The sequence below is a fragment of the Mirounga leonina genome, unplaced genomic scaffold (assembly GCF_011800145.1).
Source record: "Mirounga leonina isolate KUSES-001 unplaced genomic scaffold, KU_Mleo_1.0 Mir_94, whole genome shotgun sequence".
Classification (NCBI taxonomy): Eukaryota; Metazoa; Chordata; class Mammalia; order Carnivora; family Phocidae; genus Mirounga; species Mirounga leonina.
Window position 1 is genome coordinate 54,513,287 of NW_023270855.1, and position 25,249 is coordinate 54,538,535.

General features: G+C 43.7%; 2 protein-coding genes across 2 annotated transcripts in view; both read right to left on the reverse strand.

Annotated features, from left to right (window-relative positions):
* The window catches only part of LOC118005683 (long-chain-fatty-acid--CoA ligase ACSBG2-like), a 57,665-nt gene that overhangs the window by 15,744 nt on the left and 16,672 nt on the right, over positions 1-25,249 (reverse strand). Inside the window, exons 2-6 of the mRNA XM_034997714.1 lie at positions 11,955-12,055; positions 7,892-8,121; positions 3,943-4,031; positions 2,964-3,084; positions 630-713 (exon numbers count right to left, since the gene is read on the reverse strand). Coding sequence (XP_034853605.1) covers positions 630-713; positions 2,964-3,084; positions 3,943-4,031; positions 7,892-8,121; positions 11,955-12,009 — 579 coding nt within the window. The 5' untranslated portion in view covers positions 12,010-12,055. The remainder of the gene's footprint in view (positions 1-629; positions 714-2,963; positions 3,085-3,942; positions 4,032-7,891; positions 8,122-11,954; positions 12,056-25,249) is intronic.
* On the reverse strand, positions 21,761-22,352 carry LOC118005684 (60S ribosomal protein L17-like). Its single transcript, XM_034997715.1, has one exon. It carries the CDS (start codon positions 22,350-22,352, stop codon positions 21,798-21,800), a length of 555 nt encoding a protein of 184 aa, XP_034853606.1. The 3' UTR covers positions 21,761-21,797.

Genomic DNA, 25,249 nt, shown 5'->3' on the forward strand with positions numbered 1-25,249 from the left:
AAGGAAATGCAAACAACAAGATAAAACAAAAGGACAACAAACCTTTGGCAATCAAGAGAAAAAATATTTTAATGCAATATATTTTAAGTCACTAACCACGCCAAAAGAAAAAATCTATGATGAATGAAATATCAAAAAAATTTTTTTTTGAAATATCAAAAATTTAAATAAAGACAGGCTCTACCAGGGCAGCTGGTCTGAGCCATGGCAGAAATGCTCAGCCCCGTATTCATATTTGTTCATATTAAACAATGGTTCATGGTTTTAGTGACACTGTTATTGATGACATGGCACATATTAAAGCCAAAGGAAAATTACAACAAATTCTGGTTTGGATATCAAGTAAATATTTAAACCTAATGCTGTGGGTTTTCACACACCTAATTTTCAGTGATGTAGTATTTTTTCAGTTGCCTTAATGTTCTAAAAAAAAAAAAAATGATTTTTGTTGTCTTAGGCCACCAATTTTGGGGGAGATTTGTTTCACAGCAATAAATAACCAGAACAGACATCTTCCCATAAAGCAGACCCTTCACGTCAGGAAGAAAAAGGAAGGCCCTAAAGGCCCCATCTGTCTGCCTTGTGGGGACCACCTTCCCCTTGACTCAGTGGCCCCCTCCCACACTTACAGAGTACAGGTTATTATTGCTCTCCTTCATTGGCAGCTTGTACTGGATGATCACCTTTAGGGTCTCCATTCTGCTCTGCGGAATCTGAAAGAAAGTTCCATGTGGGCCTCATGGCCTTGGGAGAGACTGAGGGTGGATGCCCTTCCTAAGCAATCTCCTACAGTGACCCCAGCCTCTTTTCTTTCCCCTGCCCAGCCCATACAACACTGTTCTTTGTCCTGACTGACAGGACACGACCTAATTTTAGGATGGGGTTCTTTGTGCTCTGTATCAGTAGCCTCCAACACTTCAAGGCCTATGAAGACAATAGCCTCCTGAGTCTTGCTACCCTCACAGAGTCGTGGTTGTTGGTCCGTGAGCCTGCCCCTTGCACTGTGCACCCAGGATCCAGCTAACCTCCTAGCTAGAGTTAGGCAACAAAAATCCTCTGTGAAGGTGACTGGAACCTGGACAAGGTCAGGACTTTCTACCTATACTGAGGGCTCTAAGGCTCAGTTGACCACACCTGCAGGATTCTGGTACCCTGTTGATGCAAAGGAAGAGGGGTGCCTCTACAACATGTCTAGCCAATCCAATGACAAAGTCACTTCCAACATCCGGTATGGTAATTATAATTATAACCAAGTCTCCAGCGTGGCTTGAGAGAAGAGGACAGAAGCTCTAGTAATATTTGGACAGGAGGTTTCTAGAGAGAGAGGGAACCGACATCCAGAAAGCTTGGAGCAGGCAATGGCGAGGGATGTTTGAGGAATATATAAAGTCTCGGATGGCTAGGATGAGGATGGAAGGAGAGGATTAGGGATGGAGGCAGGAAAGGATGGTGAGGGCCAGGTTGGCCACACCTTGAAGGCAGTGGCAAGGAGTCTGGAGTTTATTCTAAGGAGGCAGGGAATCACTGAAGAGTGGAGGGCTGTAAGCCATGGGTATTGCCTAGAATAAAAGATTTCCAAGCAGAACTAAATATCCAGTTTGGGAGGAGCATGTCAGAAGCCTGGCTTTGAATCTTGCATACAAAGTGTATGCGGTATTTTCCAATGGTGGAAAAACCCAAATTGTAAGCCAATATTTGGCAAAAAGGACCCACTCTTCACCCACCACCCATCCCACAGTTTGTCCTCCTATGAGCAGAAAAAATAGGGAATGACATGAGTATGGGGAACCGTAGAGGCTTCACTTAAGAAAGCACTTTCAGAAAGCTCAAGGCTGGAGGGAGAAGTCTCTTCTTCCTGAACCAGGACAGGAATTAGGTGTCCAAGTAGGCTTGGTGGCAGAGTGTTCTATTTCATTGAGTCTAGCTGGATTTCACGGGTCTGGAAAGTCTACCCTAACTTCAGAGATATTAAAATGTCGGAAAACATGACCAATGATGATTGGAGGATGCCATTGACAGCAAGACACATCTCAACTCCAGAGACATTAAAAAGTAGAGAAGTGTGTAACTCAGAAATACGATATTGATGCAACAGCCACAGGGCCCTTGGGCTGAATGGTGAATCTGGCCACCTAGGCTCACCCTCCTGAGGACTCCTCTCCCCATGGGATCCTCCTGCCAAAAGCTGGGTCAGGAAATTGCAGCTCATTCAAACACTAGTAACTGAAAAACTTTCTACAACATCCATATGAAGATACTACAAGAAAAAAAAAGGGAGTAAGAAGGGAGCCAAATTTTGTACGTAAAGAAAAGTCACCACAAAGCAAAGGAAAATTGCCACCCAACATTCCAACATAAGATTTAAAACATAACAAAGTAAACACAGCTGAAAAGGAAGAACACAAAGCAACATACAAGCACTGAGGGAAGAGAGAGCCATACCAGAAAGAGGTGAAACAGGGAGTAGTAGAACTTAGGAAAGAAATAGAAGAGAAAGCCAGAAGCATTTCAGAAATGATGACAGTTATTTTAAAAATGACAATTACAAGGGGGTGTAAGCCTCAAAATAATTACATTTCTAAAAGAAAATAAACAGTGGGCTATATATAAAATAATACATAAACACATTTTAAAAATAGAAGCTTACATGCTGGGCAGGGAGCCTACTTAAAAAAATTTTTTTAAATAAAAAATAAAATAAATAAAGAGCATTTAAAAAAAATAGAAGCTTAGGAGGAAATGAACTTAATACAAATTGGAAATTAGATCCCTGCCACTCCACCCTGCTCCCCCTAGTTATACCAAAGTAGCCGTGGAGGACAGACACTTACTGAACCCAAGAATGGAGCCAGCCCCACCACCCCACCTATCATTAGCATCCACCTGGGAGCAACAGGACAGGTAGTCAGAGCCCTGCAATCCCCCTGGGTGACTGGTGGGCAGTGGTTAGGTTTGGGCTTTACCGAAAGGATTTTCTTTAACTGTAGGTCATTCTCAACCAGCAGGACGTTCACTTTGGCATGAGTAATGACGTACTGACAAGCCTCCGCAGAGTTGGTGGCATAAATACCAACACAAAGACCCCTGGGAAAAGAAAACACATGTGCGTGTGCATGTGCACACACACCCACATCTTAAGGTGGGAATGTCCTGGAAGGTGGGGGGAGGGGAAAGCTCTATAGACAAGTTCTGAGTTTGCAGCCTTGGTACCAGCTTCCCTCCCTCCACAACTTAACCATGATGAAATGAAGCAACAAAATAAGGGTGATGAAAGCAGCAAGTCCTATAATGCCATTGTGATGGCCGATCACAGAGCCCTCACAGCATCCCATTTTAAAGATGAGGAAAGTGAGCCTCAGGGCAGTGAAGTCACTGGTTCAGGGTCCCACGGCAATAGATGCTAGAGGTGGGATTTGGACCCCCGCTCAGCCCTGTTCCCTTCATTTTGCTGCCTTTTGTTCTTGCCTTTAACCATTCTGTTTTTCAAATTTGCATTTCCCTGATGGTTAATGATGTCCAGCATCTCTTCTAGCGCTTGTTGGCTACTTCCCTTTGTGAGCTTTCTGTTCAAGTCATTTGCTTATTTAAAATCTTTCTTTTTTTTCTTTAAAGATTTTTTAAAGTAATCTCTACGCCCAACATGGGGCTCAAACTCATGACCCTGAGATCAAGAGTCACATGCTCTACTGACAGCCAGCCAGCTGCCCCTCCTTTTGTCTTTTTATTACTCAGTTATAGAAGCACCTTATATACACTATATATACCTTATATATAAAGATGCTAGTCCTTTATCAGATTGATTGGTTGGTGTGTCTGTCTTGCCTTCTAACCTGGGGTTGCACCCGAAATCCCCGATCACATCTCAGTCAGAGCCAGCCCAGGGCTGCTAGCCCAGAGTAGCGGCTTGCCCACATTTAGAGTCAACCAAGCCCACAGTCTTACCCTGCTAAGATGGAACCAAGAGAAGCAATAAACCACTCAATGGAGTTAAACCCCAGGATGCCAACTCCGTGGAAACGCTGCAGGCCCAGCTGGGAAGGCAAAAACAAACAGAAAGCAGAAATACAAAGATGTTTTATTTCTGGGTGGAATCTGCTCACTGGGATGTGTGAAAGCAGACTCCAAAGCCCATGAGGTCACATTGGGAAAAGCCAGTGTTGAACCTAAAATTGGGGGTGTGATATTTTTGTGACTGTTGGGAGGCTGGTTTGCCTCCCTCTACACAACGTACCATTTATTTTTTCTTGTTTGTATGTATTTTTTTTTTATTGTGGTAAACTATACATAGCAATTTTTAGTGCACAGCTCAGTGGCATGAAGCACACTCACACTGTTGTGCAATTGTCACCACCATCTATCTCCAGAACTTTCCATCTCCCCAAACTGAGACTCTGCCCCCATGAAGCATGGACTCCCCACCCCCTGACCCAGCCCTGGCTCCCACCATCTCCTCTCTGTCTCTGTGGATGGGACTCCTCTGGGGACATCCTGGGACTGGGGTCCTGCAGCATATGTCCTTCTAGGTCTAGCTCCTCTCACTGAGCAGAGTGTCCTCAAGGTCCATCCACATTGTGGCAGGTGTCAGAATGTCCTTCCGTTGTTAGACCGAATAATAATTTGTTGTATGGATGGACCACACTGTCTTATCCATTCATCCACCAGTGGACACTTGGTTGCCTCCACATTTTGACTGTAGTTAATAATGCTGCTGTGAACATTGTGTACAAGTATCTATTTGAGTCCTTGCTTTGAATTTTTTTGGGGAATTTTTGGGTCATATGGTAATTCTGTGTTTAATCTTTTAAGAAACCACCACACTGTCTTCCATAATGGCCGCACCATTCTACATTCCCACCAGCAATGCACAAGGGCCCTGGTTTCTTCATATCCTCACTGATACTTATTATTTTGTTCTTTTTTTTTTAAGATAATGGCCATCTTAATAGGTGTGAATTTATTTTTATTTGTAATAACAAAAGTACTCCAAGAGTGAAAGCCTGAAGTGGTGATAAATTGCACTTTTAAAGGTGTAGCCTTGGGGCAACTGGGTGGCTCAGTGGGTTAAGCATCTGCCTTTGGCTCAGGTCATGATCCCTGGGTTCTGAGATCAAGCCCCACGTCAGACTCCCTGCTCCACAGGGAGCCTACTTCTCCCTCTCCCTCTGCCTGCTACTCTCCCTGCTTGTGCTCTCTCTGTCTCAAATAAATAAATCTTTAAAAAGAAATAAAGGTGTAGCCTTGATCTGAATGTATTTGAGGATGAACCAGGAAACCCAGACATGAAGGTGATCCTCCTTGGGGGAAGCCCAGGTTTTGACACACCCCAGATTTTAGGCTCAATGCTGGCTTTTCCCAATGTGACTACATGGAGTTTTGGGAAACTCTAACTTTGTTGGCTCTTTTAGTCATATGGGGCAAGGCTGGCAATGACCCACTGTTCTTGGGGAAAATGTAAGCATTTGGAAGATATTCAGAACATGATAACAAGTATTACGGCTTAGTAACAAACAGGCTATCTTCTTTGCAGGTAGACAGTCTCTATTAATATGTAGATAAATGGATTTATTACTGTTTAGATCCTTGAGGATTAGAAGAGCAGGGATCTTTGAATCCCCAGATCTAAGGACAGCCAAAGAGGATCATCTCTCAGGAGAGGTGAACTAATCACAGCACTGTAGTGGGGCAGACAAGCAGAAACTCAGTCCTAACAGTTCTGATGACAGTTCTCACCATCTCTCGGTGAAGACACATGGGTGTCAGGGGGAGAGGAGAGAGGAACTCAGGTCTGGGTCAAAATGTGACAGCATTTCCTATAAATCAAAACCACCAGGTATTCCCTTTTATAATAGGAGATACCTATCATATTCATTATCTATTGCTGCATAACATAGCACCACAAACTTAACAGTTTAAAACAACACACATTTATTATTGCAGTTTCCATAGGTCAGGAGTCTGGGGACAGCTTAACTGGGTCCTCTGCTTAGGATCTCCTGAATCTGCAGTTAAGATATCTGCAGGGAATCAGGCTCCCTGCTCGTCAGGGAGTCTGCTTCTCCCTCTCACCCTCCCCTCTCTCATGTGCTCTCTGTCTCTCTCATTCTCTCTCTCTCAAATAAATAAATAAAATCTTAAAAAAAAAAAAAGATATCTGCAGGGAGTGCTTGCTTCGGCAGCACATATACTAAGATATCTGCAGGGACTGTGGTCTCCTCTGAAGCTTGAGGATCTTCTCCCACACTTTTGTGTGGGATTGTTTGGATTATTCATTTCCTTGTGGTTTAAATGGTCCTGTTTTCTTCCTAGCTGTCAGCTGAGGACTACTTTCCTAGAGGTGGTCTGTTGTGCCCTGCCACATAGCCCTGTCCACCACATGGCAATGTGCTTCCTCAATGCCAGGAGAAAAATCTTTCTTTTAATGGTTTTCCTGATTGGGTCAGGCCCACCAGAGTATTTGCTGTTTTGATGAACTCAAAGTCAGCTTATCAGGGAACTTAATTTCATCTGCAAAATCTCTTCACCTTTGCCACCACAGGAGGAAAATCCCATCATAGTCACAAGTCCTGCCCATACTCAAAGGGGGGACTCTGTCTATACAGTGTGAATATGCCAGGGGTTGGGAATCTGGTGGGGGGGTCATTGTAGAATTCTGCCTAACATACCTATCAAAGTAGACAATATGAACATTTTTTATAATATGATGTTGGCAAGAATAATAGGTAAGCAGATTCTCTCACACACTGTGGGCATATAGAGGCACTATTTCTATAAGAATTCATTGTTCAAAGAAGGTTCTCTGTGGCTCCGTATATGGTAGCAAAGCCTGGAAACACCATCAGTACCCACCAGTAGGGGGCTGGTTATGCCAATATTGTTACATATATATTTGCAGTCATTGAAAAGAGTTTGGATTTGTTTTTAGTGAATCAATGTGGAAGGATCTCAGAGTGTGGTAGCCAGCCTCCAAGATGGTCCCCAATGATTCTCACCTCTTGGGGTTTGTGTTCCTGTATAATCCCCTCCCACATTGTGTCAAGGCTGGTCTGTGTAACCAGTAGACTATGGAAGAAGGGATAGTATGTCACCACTGAGATTGAGTTATGGAAGCTATCAGAAGATATGGTTCCCATTTTGTTCATGCTCTCTTTTGGATCACTCATTCTGGGCTGCCATAGTCTGAGGACACTCAGCCCAATGGAGAAGGCCAGGGAACAAGGAACCAAGGCCTCCTGCCAATAGTGAGCCATGTAAGGAAGCTTACAAGTGGACCCTCTGGCCCTAGTCAAGCCTTCAGATGGACAGCTTGACTACAGCCTCGTGAGAGACCCTGCAACTAAATTTTGGAGTAATTTGTTATGCAGCAGTAGCTAACTAACACATAGAGATTTTAAAAAGCAAGATGTGGGGCGCCTGGGTGGCTCAGTTAGTTAAGCATCTAACTTCGGCTCAGGTCATGATCTCTGGGTCCTGGGATCAAGCCCTGAGTTGAGCTCCGTGCTCAGCAGGGAGTCTGCTTGTCCCTCTGCCCCTCCCCCTGCTTGTGTTCTCTTTCTCTCTTTCTCAAATAAATAGGTAAAATCTTAAAAAAAAAAAAAAAAAGCAAAAAAATAGCAAGATGCAGAATCATGGGTAGAGTAGGCTACCATGTGTGTAAAAATTTGCATGTAGAGAAATTTTATAATATATACACACAATTTATTCCCCAAAAGGATTTACAAAAAACTGGCAACGTGGCTGCCTCCATAAGGGAAGGGGTCAAGGATTAAAGGGAAAATTCTCACTGGTTAACCTTCATGTCTTATGGTGTCTCGTGCATTTTATACCATAGGTATGTGTATGTAGAATGAATGATTGACTAAGTGATGAATGAATGAATGAACAACTCATTTACCTTGATCATGGCTCTTGCAGCCTTCCGACAAGCCTCATAGTACTGGTTGAAATTCAGAACTTCCCACTGCTCACTGTTCTTTGTTGCAAGGGCTGGATATGTCCCAAATCGGCTGACTGACTCCCGAAAAAATTCAGGGATGGTTACTGGGGTCTCGTGGCCTGGCCCATGTTTTGATAGTCTCAGAAGGACTTCTCCATCTCGATGAATGGTCCACAGTCCAGGAGTAACTGCAAACAGCCACCAGAGTTTGTGGCAAATGTCTTTATTAACTTTGGGGGAGGAGTGTCCTCTTTGGGCTTGAATGGCTGAGGTTGAATTAATCCCACTCGTCAGGTAAAGTCACATGGCCAACACCAGCCCATTCATGCTTTCTCTTTCTTACTTTTCCTTACCCACCCCCAACAATTTACTATGAAAAATTTCACACATACAAGAAACTTGAATGGCCTGTATAGCCAACATCCTCTGACTCACCATGTGGTTTCCACAGCGCTAGCATTTGCTCCATTTGCTTTATCACATCTCTGTCCAGCCAGCTCTCTACATCCATTCATCACTCCATCTATTTCAAAGTAAGCTGTGGCTATCTATCCATTTCACCCTTAAACACTTTAGCATGTGAATCATTAACTAGAGTTCCATATTACTTACAGATTTTTTTAAAGGTAAAATTTACATGCAGCAGACTACATATACTTTGGTCAGTGGAATGTGAGAAGTGGCTATTTTGTGTCTCTCCCAGGTGGAAGGTTTAAGAGCCAGTGTGTGACTCGCCGTACCCTATTCTCCTCACAAAAATGGTGCAAGCACATGTCAGGGAGGAACCCTAGTGCCAGATACACATAATGCAATCAAGAAACAAGCATGTGTTGTGTTAAGCTGTTGAGGTTTGGGGTTGGATGTTACAGCAGCATCACCCAGACCACCCTGGATACCACCACTTACGTGGAACTGGCAAAGGGGCTGACTCAAAACCAGTTTGTTTCCCTTCATCCCTCACCTTCTTTAAGGGTGTGAAATGGTTTACCCCTGGAAAGAAGAGAAGAGGGTTTCCTCTGGAGAGAGCTGGTGTGCAGTGTGTTGCTCATCACCCCCCAACCATGGGCCAAGTGAGAGAAGATTCTGGAAACCCTCTTGGGGAACTGAGGATGTGAATCTTGACTTTGTTGGACTGAAACTTATCCACTGGAGAGGTGGTGGCTGGAAATGGCCGAGTAGACAGCAGGGTTGGGAGAACACTGCACGTCTACCTGCTGTGGGACGTGGATTTTTCCCTGTGACTGACATGGACCTCAGGGAGGGGCTCCTAAAGGCTTTTGCCTGGAAGCCAGTAGAAAGAACCTGGAGATCTGTGTTCTGAGGCAGACACTGAGGAAAGTCACCAGTGGGCGCTGAGAAAAGAGCATGAACTATGTATTAGCTAGGGCTGCCGTGACAAAGTTCCCCAGACTGAGTGGCCAGAACAACAGAAACCTATTCTCTCAGTTCTGGAGATGTAAGTTTGAGATCAAGATGTGGGCAGAGTTGGCTCCTTTGGAGGCCATGATGGAGAATGGGTTCCATGTGTCTCTCCTAGTTCCTGGTGATTTGCTGGCCATCTTTGGAGTTCCTTGGCTTACAGAAGCATCACCCCAGTCTCTGCCCTCAGCTTCACGTGGCATTCCTCCTGTGTGTCTCTCTCTGTCCAACTCGACCCTTTTCATATGGACACCAGTCATATTGAGTTAGGACCCATGCGAATGACCACATCTACAATGAGCCCTCTTTCCAAATAAGTCACATCCTGAGGTGCTCATGTTGGGGCGTGTCTTCGTTCATGTGACTCTGCTCTAGCACAAGACAAGACATGTATAAATAACAGACACCTTTTTCTCATAGTTGTGGGGGCTGGAAGTCCCCACAGATTCAGTGTCTGGTGAGAACCTGCTTTCTGGTTCATAGTGGCTTCTCACTGCGTCCTAACTTGGCAGAAGGGGTGAGGGAGCTGTCTGGGGCCTCTTCTATAAGGACATTGATCCAGTTCACGTGGGCTTCACCCTCATGACCTGATCCCCTCCCAAAGGCCCCACCTTCTAATATAATCACGTTGGGGTAAGTTTTAACATGAGTTTTGGAGGGATGTAAGTTTTCAGACCATAACAGGGGGAAACAGTTCAACCCATGACAGCCTACATCAAGGCAAGGATAGTTCAGAGGTTCCCCCTCACACACCCCCAAGGAGAATTAGCAGTAGGCAGCATGCCAGCTTACAATGGGCAACAGGGGAAAACATCATGGAGGAGATGACAGAGCAGCACATCGGGCCTCCCTGCCCCCACTGCTCCAGGCATCCAGCCCGAAGCCCAGGGGAAGGGAGAAGCTTTAAATGGGACAAAAATGTGAAGGGGTGTCCCCTGCATCCTGGTTAGGGATATTTTATTGGCTATATTGGGTTGAATGATGCTCCCCCAAAATTCATGTCAGAATCTCAGAATATGACCTTATTTGGAAATAGGGCCTTGGCAGTGGAATCAGTTGAGGATCCCAAGATGAAATTCTGGATGTAGGGTTGGCCCTAAATCTAATGACTGGTGTCCTTATAGGAAAAGGAGAGAACACCAAGACACCCAGAGAAAAAGGCCATGTAATGGTAGAGGCAGAGATTGCCGTGATGAGTTTGTAAACCAGGGACCACCAAGGATTGCCCAGAGCCACCAGGAGCCCAGTGAGCATGGAACACATTGTCCATCACAGCCTCCAGGAAGAGCCAACCCAGCCAACACCTGGATATCAGACTTCCAGCCTCCAGAAGGAGTTGCTGTTGTTTCCACCACCCGTCCTGGGATACTTTGTTACGGCAGCCCTAGGAATCTGACCCAGTGACCAAAATGAGATTCTGAAGATTATTGTCACTTGAGAATGATTGTAGAAGCTGTCTTTCTTGCCAACATTTTATGCACTTGGAAGAGGGCAGCTGTGAAAGATAATGAAGACGCTCTATCTCGTGGTGCTCCCAGAGCTTTGTTCCAGCGGCAAAGTGGTTACAACATACAGATGAAAATCATTATCACACACCTGCACTATATGTATTTATTATATATAGATAATATAAATGTTAATATATAGTAGCATTTAATTACAATATATCTGTACTATATTATATATATTCGTGTCTGTACTATAGAAATATTATATCTGCATTATATACATTTTCAGTTGCATCTGCATTACGTATAATTGCATCTGCATTATATATATATGAGTACATCTGCTATATTATTACATCTGCACTGTATTATTACATCTGGCCTATATTACATCTGGACTATATATACATATATATATACACACAATTGCCTCTTGTATTGCATATATAATACACATATATATTGCATATATGCAATTGCATATAAAATACATATATATATACAATTGCATCTGTACTTTATGTATATATACACAATTATACCGACTACATGTATTATATATTATTACATCGGCACTATGTACATTATTACATCTGGCCTGTATTACATCTGGACTATATATATTACTACATCTGTACTATATATATACAATTGCATCTGTACTTGATATATATACACACCCACTATATGTATTATTATATCTATACTATATTTTATTACATTTGCACTATACATATTATTACATTGTATATACACACACACATATATATTTATAATTTTATCTACACTATATTTAATGGTTCCTTGGTGCTTTACCCACATGGCTGTCCTAATAGGGAGGTGTTATGATCAATGTCCTGTGGTACAAATGATCCAAATGAGGTTTCCAAAGAGCAAGGCCCTCACCCACTGTCACAGGACTGGTCGAGCTCTGCTCAGACAGCAGCTTGTCTGTGCTGCCTGCATTCCCTATCCAGTGTAGGTAGGAGTCGCCTGTCCCTCCACCCCCATTTCAGGCACCTCAGCCAAAGCCAGGGGCCCAGGCAAGGAACAAGTGTGCCCTGACTCTCGGGGTGGGGGGTGCTCCTTTATGAAAAGGCTTGGCTGAGTCCGTGCCCCTTTCTCTTTCCCATGTGCACTCTAGCACAACATACCTTTGTTTTTACTCATGTCTCCTTCAGGGTCCTTAATCTCCACTTCACGAGTCATGGGGTTTTCAGCCCTTTCAGGTCCAGAGACACCATGCTTCACAGCACTGCAAGGCACAAAGCAGGGAACTTAGCAGGACCGGCAAAGGGGCTGCAGGTCTGAGGCCAACTTCTGTCCACTGGTCACATCTGCCTAAAATCCTGGGATTGATTAGTCATGCTTGTCCCAGGCCTAGGAGGGGAGGAGAGTGGTGTGTGTGCCAGATCATAGAGCAGTTGTAAGTCCAGAGGGCATTCAATCTGTGAGTTTCCAGAAGAGTCTCTTAAACGGTTGGAGTGTAGCAACCAAGTCTATATGTGGTCCTGTGGGTGAGAAAACATTTTGAACTCTCCCAAGGGAAAGAAACCCACAAGAGAATTCTGTTCTGGTTGGTTGCCTTAAAGATTGTATGACATGAAAACCCAAAGGACGTAAAGGAAAAACAGAAAATCTTGCTACATTAAGAAGTTTTAATTTCCCACATGGCAAAAGGATACCATAAACAATCAAAAGATTCACAACAAACTGAGAAAAAATATGGGTAACATGTCTAATAGATAAAGGCCTGATTTCCTTTATATGTGAAGAACTCCAGTGGATCAATAAGAAAAAGTCCCCGTACCCCACAGGGGATAAATAGAAAGTTCCCAGAAAACAAATTTAAAATGACTTTCTCAGTCATGAGAGAATGCAATAGAAAATATTATGATGTATTTCACCTGCCAGATTAAGCTCAAAAAGGCTGAAAAATATATTAGTGAAGATGTGGGGAGACACACTTCCATACATTGTGAGACTGATGCAGCCCCCTTGGAAGACAGTGGCCAGTGGTCAGACTTCAGATCATGTGGTCGCTAACCCATCCTTGGAGGACAGTGATGATTCTGGCTGCTGCAGTCCTTACATGCTCATTAACTGGACTCCGTTGTTTGAAGCCTTTCATGTAGGATGGGGTCAACCACCACTCCTTACCCTTGTCTGACTTTCAGTGTGTTAATCCTTAAATCTATTAAGCAACATTCTTTTATTTTTTTTTTAAGATTTTATTTATATATTTGAGAGAGCATGAGAGCAAGATTGAGAGAACGAGTTGGGGGAGAGGCAGAGGGAGAAGCAGGCTCCCCACTGAGCGGGGAGCCTGACTCAGGACTCGATCCCAGGACCCTGAGATCATGACCTGAGCCGAAGGCAGCCACTTAACCGACTGAGCCACCCAGGCGCCCCTAAGCAACACTCTTTTAAACATTTACTTAACAAAAATTAATAGTTGTTTTCCTAGACAAAATTGTGTTCCCCCAAATTCATATGTTGAGGCCCTAACCCCCCAGTATGATTGTATTTGGAGATGGAACCTTTAGGGAAGTAATTCCGGTTAAAGGAAGTCATAATAGTGGGGCCCTGATCCAATAGGATTAGTATCTTTATAAGAGGAAAGGAAACTAGCTCTTGCTCTCACTCCGCCTTGTGAAGACACGGCTGTCTGCAAGCTATGAAGAGGACTGTCCCTAGAAACCAGCCCCGCTGACACCTTGATCTTGGACTTCCAGCCTCGAGAACAGAGAGAAAATACATTTCTGCAAAGTAACCCATTCTGCAGTACTTTGTTATGGCAGCCCTAGGGAGCTAATCCAGTTGCATAAATATTTAGAAGATACTAAATCTTAAATGCCATTTAATGAACTTAGGAATTTAGCAAATCAAAATTTCTAAAGCATTTGAACATTGGCCACATGTTTCATTAATCAGATTTCCCTAAGCATGTAATTAAAACCACAAATCCAGTATGTTATTTTGTTCCAGTGCAAGATGTCTGCAGACAACATCAGCCTTAGAGGCCAGAATTGCTGGCTGACATTTGAAAACAGTGTGTCAGTGGTTTCTGTGAAGGAAAATCGTCTTTTCTTGCTCATGACAAACATTATACTTGATACAAGATTCAGGCAGTCCTAAATTCTAGATTTGCAGTTCACGTCCTGCAAGAACCTGATGATACACAGTCTGGCGAATGTAACCCCATAACCTGTGCACAGTTCTACGCTAGCAGATACTGGCTGTGTATTTCAGCGAAAATGAGTAGCTAGAAAGGCACATTATAATAGGAACTTAAGTGAGTCTCTGTGGCATTTATACACACAGGGTAGACCAATCAGTGGAGCAAAGCAAATAGCCAAACATAGCCGATCTGAATGAAGCTAGGAACATGCATGCAAAGACATTCATAAAGTGTGCCACAAAAGAAGAAACCAGGAAGTCCAAGGTCCTCCTAGAGCAGCTGGATCTGGCTCAGAACCTTGGTGTCCCACCTGATCTACCCTTTCACCTCCACTGCTCCCTCTCCCTCCCTTCCTTCATTCCATCACCCTTCCACACACCCATCCATCCAACTTTCCATCCTTCCCCCATCATCCATCCTTCCATCCACTCATCCACTCATCCATCTATCTACCCATCACCTAACCAACTTCCTTCCCTCCCTCCTTTATCTCTCTCCTCTCTTCTCTCCCTTATCTGTTTCCATTCTTCCTTCCTTGCTTCCTTCTGTCTCCTTCTGCTCTCCTCCCTCCCTCTCCCCCCTCCCTCCCCTTCTGCCTCTCTCCTTCTTCTCCCTCTTTCCCCCACATCTGGCCCATCCACAAATTCCATCAGCTAAGTCTTCAAAATAGGTCCACAAACAACTGCTCCCCTGGACAGGCACAGCTACCTGGAACCTGGGCTCCCTCCCATGAGCCAGAGGGACCCCACAGAAGGGTGGATCCCATCAACCACGTTCAGTGCTTGGATTCCAGCCAGATCCCAACCCCAACAAGGCATCTGTGATCAATGAGGACTTGAACACTGACTGGATGTCAAATGACACGAAGAAAGGATGGTCACTTTTTAAAGTGTGATCATGGCTTTGGGACTAAGTTAAAGAATCTCTGTTGCTAAAGGATTCACACGTGAAATAACACGCTGTCTGGAGTTTGCCTTAAAACAGTCCAGCAGGAGCATGGCTACATGGAGAGAAACAAGGCCAGCTCCACATCGATAATTATCAGAGCAAAGTAATGGGCACAGTTGTTTCTGTCGTTGAGGGGGTGGGTCATGACACTACCAGCTCTATTTGTGTGTGTGTTTGAAATGTTCCATCATAAAAACTGTAAAAAACAAAACAAAACAAAACAAAAAAAACGAATAAAATAAAATGTTGGTCTGACCCTGTCCCTCCTCTGCCTGCAGCCCTCCAGGGCTCCCACCTCCCTCAGGATAATAAGCCCACATCCTCCCTCTGCCCACAAGGTCCTGCGCAGCTGCCTGCCCCTCTCTCCCCTCCTTTCCCCTCCCATCTCTGTGGTACATCCATACCATGGAATACCACACCTCAGAGGATGGAACTGTGGATGCAACAGTTTGAGCAAGTCTCAGAGGCCTGAGGGAAAGAAGCCAGATTCAAAAGGCCATGTGCTCTGTGATTCCATTTATGTGACTTTCTGGAAAAGGCAAAACCATAGTGACAGAGAACAAATTGGAGGTTGCCAGGAGTTGGGGTACGAAGTGGGGTTGACGGTGAAGGGGAAACAGAAGGGAATTTGGGGGTGTGGTGGCAACAGTGACTGTGCTGTTGGTTATACGACTCCAAGTATTTGCCAGAACTCTAGAACTCTGCACCAAAAACATGAAGTCTACAATGTGCGAAGAAAGTATGCTGTGCACCTTAAAATGGACAACTGAAAAATGTTCTGTAGCTAATTCATTGGGTTTTCCAGTATCACTAAAGATAAAATGTAAGGAGCAAATAGCCTATTAGTAACCACTTCCCATTTCCCATCAAGACTTAGTTCTTGCCCATAGTATGCCAATTCTGTATTAATTGTTTAAAAGCCTAATCATGGGGCGCCTGGGTGGCTCAGTCAGTTAAGCATCTGCCTTCAGTTCAGGTCATGATCCCAGGGATTGATCCCTGTGTAGGGCTCCCTGCTCAGCGGGGAGCCTGCCTCTCCCTCTGCCCCAACCCCTCCCCCCACTCATGCTCTCTCTCTCTCAAATAAATAAAATCTTAAAAAAATAAAATAAAAGCCTAATCACTTTTCCAAGTATGTGTTACATGGTGGTAGCATTCTTTCAAGTTAGCTATGTTTTTATTCTATCAGTCTAAAGAGAAAAATTTCCTCCAACCAGTTAGTGTTTTATTAAAAAAAATATGTTATATAAAAAAGGGCTTCCTTTGGCAAAGTAAAAAAGAAAAGGTGTACTATACAACAAAATTATGTATCCCCCTTAAAAGTAAGACTTGGGATAAAATATAAAAATGAATAAGATCATAATAAAATATCTACCTCATGCAGGGCACCGTGACAAACATTTTGGGGTTACCATAAAGGACCTTGAGGTCAGATCTGCCCAGAGTTCCAACCGGGAGTAGGACCCATATGAAGACAAACCAAAGGAGACTGGAGACACCAAAGAATTACCCACCAAGGGATGGGGATGGAGGGTGATAGCTTGATGTGTGCAGAGTTTCCTTTTGGGGCAATGAACAATTTTTGTAACTAAACAGAAGTGATAGTTGCACAAGACTGTGAATGCACTAAATGCTGCTGAGCCAACCACTGGAAAAAGGTTAATTTTGTGTTATGTGAATCTCACCTTGATGAAAGACACACCCCAGAGAGGTTGGTTCATGGTTACTGAATTTGAATGTTCTTCAAAACAAGATATTAAATCGGAAAAGCAAGATTCAGGACAACATACAAAGAGGTGGCTGTTTGTGTAGGTGAATGGGTTTGTATACGTGTTTGTGACTTAGGAAAACACTGTTGTGTCTCTGGTCTAAGGAGTTGTGGGCTCCTTGGCAGTCATAAAGCAAAATGCAAGCGATCTGACCCCACCAGTGAAGCCTTGAGAAGGGGAAGATGATAGGTCTCAAGTCATAAAGTCCCCAGTACCCATGGCCGGGGGGCATGCCCTGGTTTCTTTCAAGCTTAACCATTATCAAGAATCTTTCCTACACACTCAGTGAGGGAGAAGGGCAGAGGTCGATCGTGGGATCCTACTGTTCTCTTCTCCCTGTATCTCCTGAGCATCTACTGTGTGCCAGGCAGAGCTCTAGGCAGTGGGCAACCTAATGGACAAAAATCCCTCCTTGAGCTGACATTCTAGTTGGAAAAAACAGCCAGGAAATGAACAGAGATCCATTTGGATAGTAACAGGATGAGCCGCAAAAACATCATGCTGAGTGAGAGAAGCCAGATGTCAAAGGACAGAGCATATGATTCTATTTATAGGAAATGTCCAAAACAGGCAAATCCATAGGGACAGAAAGCAGATGAGTGGGTGCCTGGAGCCAGGGACAGGGGTATGAGGAGTGACTGCTAATGGGCATACGGTTTCCTTTGGGGGTGATGAAAATGTTTTGGAACCAGGTAAAGATGGTGGTTGCACATCAGTGTGAATGTACTGAATGCCACTGAATTGTGCACCTTAAAGTGGTGAATCTTGTGATGTGTGGGTATCCCTTCAATTAAAAAAAATTCAGGTTGGTAGTGATCATAATGGGAACAACAGAACAGGGTGTTGTAATAGAGAATGCTAGGGTGGTCAAGGAGGCCTCTCTGAGGAGGTGTCATTGGAGTTGAGGAGACCTGAAGGAAATGGAGTTCAACTGGGGTGCATGTTCCAGATAGAGCAGACTGTGGGAGCAGAGGCCGTGAGGTGGGAACTAGCTTGGCTGTTCCAGGTGCAGAAGTATGCAACTGGACTCTGGGAGCAAGGGGTGCATGGAAATAAATACGAAAATAGCCCTACCTCCTGCCATACCCCTCACCTCCTTAGCTCCAGCTACTTGGACCTTGTCTCCATCCCCACACACTCCAAGCTCCCTCTCACCTCAGGGCCTTTGCACATGCTGTCCTTTATGCTCAAAACACTGTTCTCCCTAATCTTCATCTATCGATCCCTCCCCAAACTCAGTCTCTGCTTGCAAGTCTGTTCTTCACGGGAATATCCCCTGTTATCCCAGGCTGAGCTAGACCTACCTCCTCTTATTCCACCCTTTCTTTCCCTTTATTGCATGATCTAGCTTTGTAACTAGGGGTGTGTGTGTGTGTGTGTGTGTGTGTGTGTGTGAGAGAGAGAGAGAGAGAGAGAGAGAGAGAGACTATCTTGTTGATCATTATATCCCTAACACATAGTATGGTGCCTGGCACATGAAAGGGGTTCAATCAATATTAGGTGAATGAGTATATATCTAAATATATTGACTCAGTAGACCTGTGGGTATCAACCAGGGGCCATTCTGGCCCCCAGGGGACATTTGGCAGTGTCTGGAGACATTTTGGTTGCCACAAGTTGGGGCATGCTACTGGCATCTAGCGGGTAGAGGCCAGAGACATTTCAATGCCCTGCAATGCCTAAGGTAGCTCCTCACAACTAAGAATTATCCGATCCCAAATGTCAATAGTGCCAACACTGAGAAACTCTGGACTAGACAAGGCAGTTACAAGATGCAGATGGCTAGCACTTAGAGAAGAGCTCCCATATTACTTTTCTACACAGAAAAGTAATATGGGAGCTCTACCCAGAGACATTTCCTTGTGATCTTGGACTGAAAGGATCCTGGTAAAACCAGCAGTCCTGTCAAGACCAAGACTGTTTAGGGGCACCCGGGTGGCTCAGTCGGTTAAGTGTCTGCTTTTGGCTCAGGTCGTGATCCCAGGGTCCCGGGATCAAGTCCTGCCTTGGGCTCCCTGCTCAGCGGGAAGTCTGCTTCTCCCTCTCCCTCTGCCTGCCACTCCCCCTGCTGTGTACTCTCTCTTTCTCTGTCAAATAAATAAATAAAATCTTTTTTTAAAAAAAAAGACCAAGACTGTTTAATACAGAACAGCAACAGCAAGCAAAGCAAGTAACAGATGGGTCTTTCCTATGCACCAAGCACTGTGCTGAAAGTTTTATGTGCATTAAGTCATTTAATCTTCACAATAACCCTAGGAGGTAGATACTATTAATCCCCATTTTACAAATGAAACTAGAACACAACAAGGTTAGTTTGCCTATGGTTACTGCATAATTTTTCTTCTCAGTCTTGGGATCATTCATTCATTCATAAATAGCTGTAAGTAGAGATGGTATGACTCTTCAACAAAGTGAAGGTCAAATCCAACCATGTGTTTAAAGAATCTTTACCAGATGAAGAATGTCTGTGTATTGAGACATCAGAAAAGAGCAAATCAAGACAAGTCACTGACTGGGAGAAGATATTTGCTCTGTTCATATCCCAAGAAAGAATTTATATCCAGAATATGAAAAGAGCTGCTCTGGATTAAAAAGGCATAAGTAAATAATCCAACTGGAGATGGGCAAAAACATGAACAAGCAGTTCACAGAAAACATGAAAGGGCTATAAACCAGGACAAGAAGCTCAGGTTCTTTGTAATCAGGGAAATGAACATTAAATGAGATATTGTTTCATTCCTAGTAGATACAAAAATGCATACAAGTGCTGGAGAGGAAAGAGAATGGGGGCTCTCCTCCACTAAGGGTGGGAGCTAAAGATGGCACGCCCAATTGGCAAAGCCCTGGTGTTAACCATTAACAGTGAACATGTACATATCCCTGAGCTGGCATTTTCATTCCCAGGTATATATACACAAGAGAAACTTGCACATCTGCCCCAGGAAACATGGATAAGAATGTTCGCAGCAGCAGTATCCCTAAGAATCCCATACTGGAAAACCCCAAATATCCATCAACAGAAGAGTGGACATATCCATTATGTTATACTACACTGTGAAGAAAAATGCAGGAATATATGCAAAAATTTGGATGCATTTCCCAGCCATGATGCTGATAAAGAAGCAGGTTGCAGTATGATTCTATTTATATAAAGTTCACAAACAGGCAACATTAATTAGTATTTGTTTGGGGGCTAAAACTAAGGGAAAGTTTCTGCAGGCAATTCAGGGTAGTGGTTACTGCTTTCATGAGAGGGAGGAATATAAGAAAAAGTAGGACACACAGAGGACTTCCAAGTTACTAGTAACATTTTATTCCATAAAGTTAAGTAGGTATATAAACATTTATTGCTATTCATTAAATTTTCAGATGTTTTTGTATTATTTTATATGCAAGATGTTTAATAACTTTATTTTAAAGATTTACTTATTTTAGAGAGAGAGAGAGCATGGAGAGGGTGGCAGAGGGAGAGGGACAGATAGAACCTCAAGCAGACTCCCCACTGAGCATGGAGCCTGACACAGAGCTCGATCCCTCGATCCCAAGATCATGACCTGAGCCAAAATCAAAAGTCAGACACCTAACCGAGTCACCCAGGCACCCCATTTCACCATTTTAAAAGGCCATATAGGGTTTATTGTAACTGCAAAAATTATTCAACACTAAACATCTCATCAATATGAGTTACTGCATTTAAGGGACAAAGGGTGAAAAAACATATGATCCCTTCAAGATAGAATTTGATGAAATATCCACTGTTTATGAAAATCCTTAGCAAATAAGAAATGGAAGACATTTCCTTAACTTGATAAAGTATATCTAGCAGAAATATTCAATAAATATTATACTTAATAATAGCAACAAAATCACTGGAAGAATTTCTAAGAAATCAGGAATAAGACAAAGATGTCAGCTGTCACTGCTACTATTCAGCAAAGATGAAGGTTCTTAGCCAATGCAATAACCTAAGAAAAATAAATGAAGGGAATACGGATTGGAAACAGACAATGTTGTCATTTTGCAGATAATATGATTGACTACCTAGACTATCCAATAAACTGAGAAGCTATTATAAATAAAAATTTCTGTAAGGTGATTAGGCAATAGCTCTTTTGTACACCAGCAGCAATCAGTGAGAAAATGCAACAGAAAAAGATACTAAGGGTTTAGCTCCAGGCCAAAATGTGTGCCTGCGGTAGGACTAAGTCCTAGTGAAATATACTGCTGAATGACAGCCAGACACTGAATCCCAGAGGACCCCCACATCCCCCTCTCCCATACCACTGTCACTTGTCATGAGTCCTGGCCATCATGGCACGGCATTGGTTGCTGAGACATCTGGGCACTCAGAGTGTTTTCTTCTTCCACAAAGATGGTAAGCAAGTTGCCTCTTCTGGAAGTCTGGACATGTGCTGCAGCTTCCCAGACCTTGTCACCGTCAGGATCCAACCAGGATAGTAGTGGTGACAAGAGGCAGAAAGGTAGGCGCAGTATTCCTCCCCAACAGCCCTTCTACCCCATTCAACCTTCCAGAACCTTCCATCCCAGACACCTCTTGTGACATCACTGGCTGTCCCTGCCTCCCCACCCCACCCCCACCCCTGGAGGAAACTGCTTCTGGGGCAGGAGGATTGCTGTTCTCTTTTCACTCATTCATTTGTTCATGCATACATATGTGCACGCATTGCACTCCTGCAATGGAATTTGTGAAATTTACATGGAGCCACCACACTTATGTCGGGCATTGTGCTAGATGCTGGGGACACAAAGAGGAGCAAAACCAGATGAGGTCTGTTCAGAAACCCAGCAGGAAAACCTAGAATCATACAAACGAATGCAAACTTACAATTGTGCGGAGAGACCCAAGTCAAGTGGGTTTGATGAAGGACCTGACACAGGGAGGTCAAGAGAGCTTCCCTGAGCAGAGACAGCAAGGATCCCATCACTTCCGATTCACTGCCCTATGTTATGTATCTTCAGTCTGCCTCTTCTTCTCTGTTTTGCTCATTGCTGTATCCCTGGCAGGGCACAGAGTAGGTGCTCAATACATAAAGATCTTTTTACTCTTTTTATTTTTATTTGCATTTATTCTGCAGAATTTACTCCTGGGCCATAAGTTTTTGTTTCTTCAGTTTCTTCTGGGATATCTTTTTCTTCTGTGCAACCTCCTCTTCTGGTTTAGGAACAATCTGCTCTTTTTCGGTAAGGATCATCTCAATGTGGCAGGGAGAGCTCATGTATGGGTTAATCCAACTATGAGCCCTGAACGTTCTACGCTGCATCTTGGGGGCTTTGTTCATCTGGATGTGCTCAATGACCAGAGAATCAACAGCTAAACCCTTAAGTTCAGCATTATTCTCTGCATTTTTAAGCATGTGCAGTAAAAATTCAGCACTCTTCTTGGGCCTCCGACCCTGTGTCCAGCCCCATTGTTTGGCCTGGGCACACCTACCAACTCCACCATTGTAGCGACGGAATGGCACACACTGCTTCTGTAAAGTGACGTCTTTCAGATACTTGGTGGCTTTTCGGATATGCATACCCTTGATGGCCTGGGCAGTTTCACATGTATTCTTAAAGTGAACACAAAGATTTGAACCTCTTGATTTACATGATTTCATAGGGTTTTTTGGATCAAGCAAATAGCGAACCATTTTCAGAGGTCACCTCAGGCCGCTTAGGGGAAGAGCTCAATACATAAAGATTTATCAACCAAATATTCTGCCCTGCTGAGAGAAAACAACAAGGAGGTTCCATTGTCTCTGGAGACTTCTGGGTGGTCAGGTCCATGGCTGACCAGTGTTCACGTCACAGAGTACAGAGGTGGCTATGGCTGGGAGAGCCAGTATCCACCAATATCCATCTGGCTCCTTCTCTAGACCCCTTGCCTAATGACTGTGTTTCCCAGGCCCCTTGTTGCTACATGTGGTCATCTGGCTAAATCCTGACCCATGGGAAAGAAGTGATGGAGGCAACTTTGGGGTCATGCCTTTAATGGACGGGAGATGGTGTTCATGGGTAGGTAAATTCACAGAGACAGAAAGTAGAATAGAGGTTGCAAGGGGCTGGGGGAGGGGGATGGGGAATGATTGCTGATAGGTATAGAGTCTATCTTTGGGGTGATGGAAATATCTTGGAACTAGACAGAGGTGGTGGGTGCACAATATCATGAATGTACTAAATGCCACTAAGTTGTCCGCTTTAAACTGATCAATGGTTAATGTGAATTTTTCCTCAAAATTGTTTAAATAAATACATTATTCTGACCCTGTGACATGATTTAATATTCAGAATGCACTCCATTAGAGCAACTAAAGATCAGAGAGGCCAAGCCACTTGGCTGAGGTCACACAGGAAGCAAGTGGCAGAGGGGCAGAAGTCATGCCTGGCTCTGTAACTCTACTCTGTCCTAGCTCTTCACAGAACATGGCTGTGTGACCATTCCGACCAATACAACATAAGGGCAAGTCAGCTTCTGGAAAGAAATCTGCTTTAAAGGACAAGCAGGAAAGGAAAGATCACTGCAGTTTCCCCTCCCCCTCTCTTCCTGCCTGGAATGGGGATGTGCTGTGTGGAGCCACTGCAGCTATTTTGTAATCATGAAGCAACAGTAAGGGGCACAAGAAGCCAGCAGCTTAGGATATTAAGATCCTGGGCCCTTGATGGCAACAGTGAGTAGCTGAATCAAAGCCAGCATCCATTTACATGTAGATTTCCCATCTGCTGAGAATAAATAAGCCCTGTTTAAAAAAAAAATTTATTTATTTATTTATTTTGTAGAGCGTGAGCATGTGTGTGAGTCAGGGGTGGGGGGCAGAGGGAAAGAGAGAGAGAATCCTCAAGCCAACTTCCTGCTGAGTGCAGAGCCTGACACATGGTTTGATCCCAAGACCCTGAGATCATGACCTGAGCCAAAATCAAGAATCTGGACACTTAACCGACTGAGCCACCCAGGTGCCCCAAGCCCAGTTTTTAAAAAATATTTTATTTTTTTTAAAGATTTTATTTATTTGAGATAGCGAGAGCATGAGCAGGGGGAGTAGCAGAGGGAGAGGAAGAAGCAGGCTCCCCACTGAGCAGGGAGGCCAATGTGGGGCTCGATCCCAGGAGCCTGAGATCATGACCAGAGCCGAAGGCAGACACTTAACCGACTGAGCCACCCAGGCACCCCCAAAAATATTTTATATTTAGGTAATCCCTGTGCCCGACGTGGGGCTTGAACTCCTAACCCTGAGATCAAGAGTGGCATGCTCTACCGACTGAGCCAGCTAGATGCCCCAAGCCCCTATTTCAAAACCTGCTTTGGTTAGATTTTCTTTTAGATGAAGTCAAATGCTAACTGCTATAACCTTCAAGTGATATTTCTGGGCTGACTTGGAGTTAACAGTTTATGATGGACATAGGTTATCTAGCTAAGTAATTAGCCCCAAATTTCTCAAGACAAAAGTCTTAAACTCATTCATGGTGCTCCCATATACTTGGTAGCAATGCATCAGTGCAGCTCTGTTGAAGAACAATTTGGCTGTATTTGTCAAAAATTTAAAACATGTATCCTTTTTTCCCTGTCTCTGTATTGTGTCAATTTGGTATTCTATGGGTCTGACTCATTACTTTTTTATATTTAAATTAATTTTTTTAAAGATTTTATTTATTTATTTGACAGAGAGAGACCCAGCAAGAGAGGGAACACAAGCAGGGGGAGTGGGAGAGGGAGAAGCAGGCTTCCTGCGGAGCAGAGAGCCCAGTGCGGGGCTCGATCCCAGGATCCTGGGATCATGACCTGAGCCAAAGGCAGACCCTTAACGACTGAGCCACCCAGGTGCCCCTTAAATTAATTTCTAAAAATATTATGAAAGTAATACACATATATATTTTTTTAATTTCAAAATCTGATTAAAAAGTGGGCAGAGGAAATGAATAGACATTTTCCCAAAGAAGACAGGCAAATGGCCAGCAGGTACATGAAAGATGCTTAACATCACTCATCCTGAGGGAAATGAAAATTAAAGCCACAATGACCTATCACCTCATACCTGTTAGAATGGTCGTTGTCAAAAAATACAAGATAACAAGCATTGGCGAGGATGTGGAGAAAAGAGAACCCTTGTGCACTGTTGGTAGGAATGTAAGCTGGTGCAGCCACTGTGGGAAACAGTATGGACGTTCCTCAAATTAAACCATTATACTATATGATCCAGTGATTTTACTTCTGGGTATATACCCAAAGGAAGTGAAAATAGGATCTCAAATTGAGATCTGCACCCTCATGTTCATCACAGCATTTTTTACAATAGCCAAGATATGGAAACAACCTAAGTGTTGGTCAATAGATGGATGGATAAAGGAAATGTGAGATGTACACACGCACGCACACACACACACACACACACGACTACTATTCAGCCTTACAAAGGAAGGAAATCCTGCCATTTGCAACAACATAGATGGACTTTGAGGACATTATGCTAAGTGAAATAAATCAGAGACAAATACCATATGGTCTCACTTGTATGTGGAATCTAAAAACAAGACAAAAGAAAAAAACCGAACT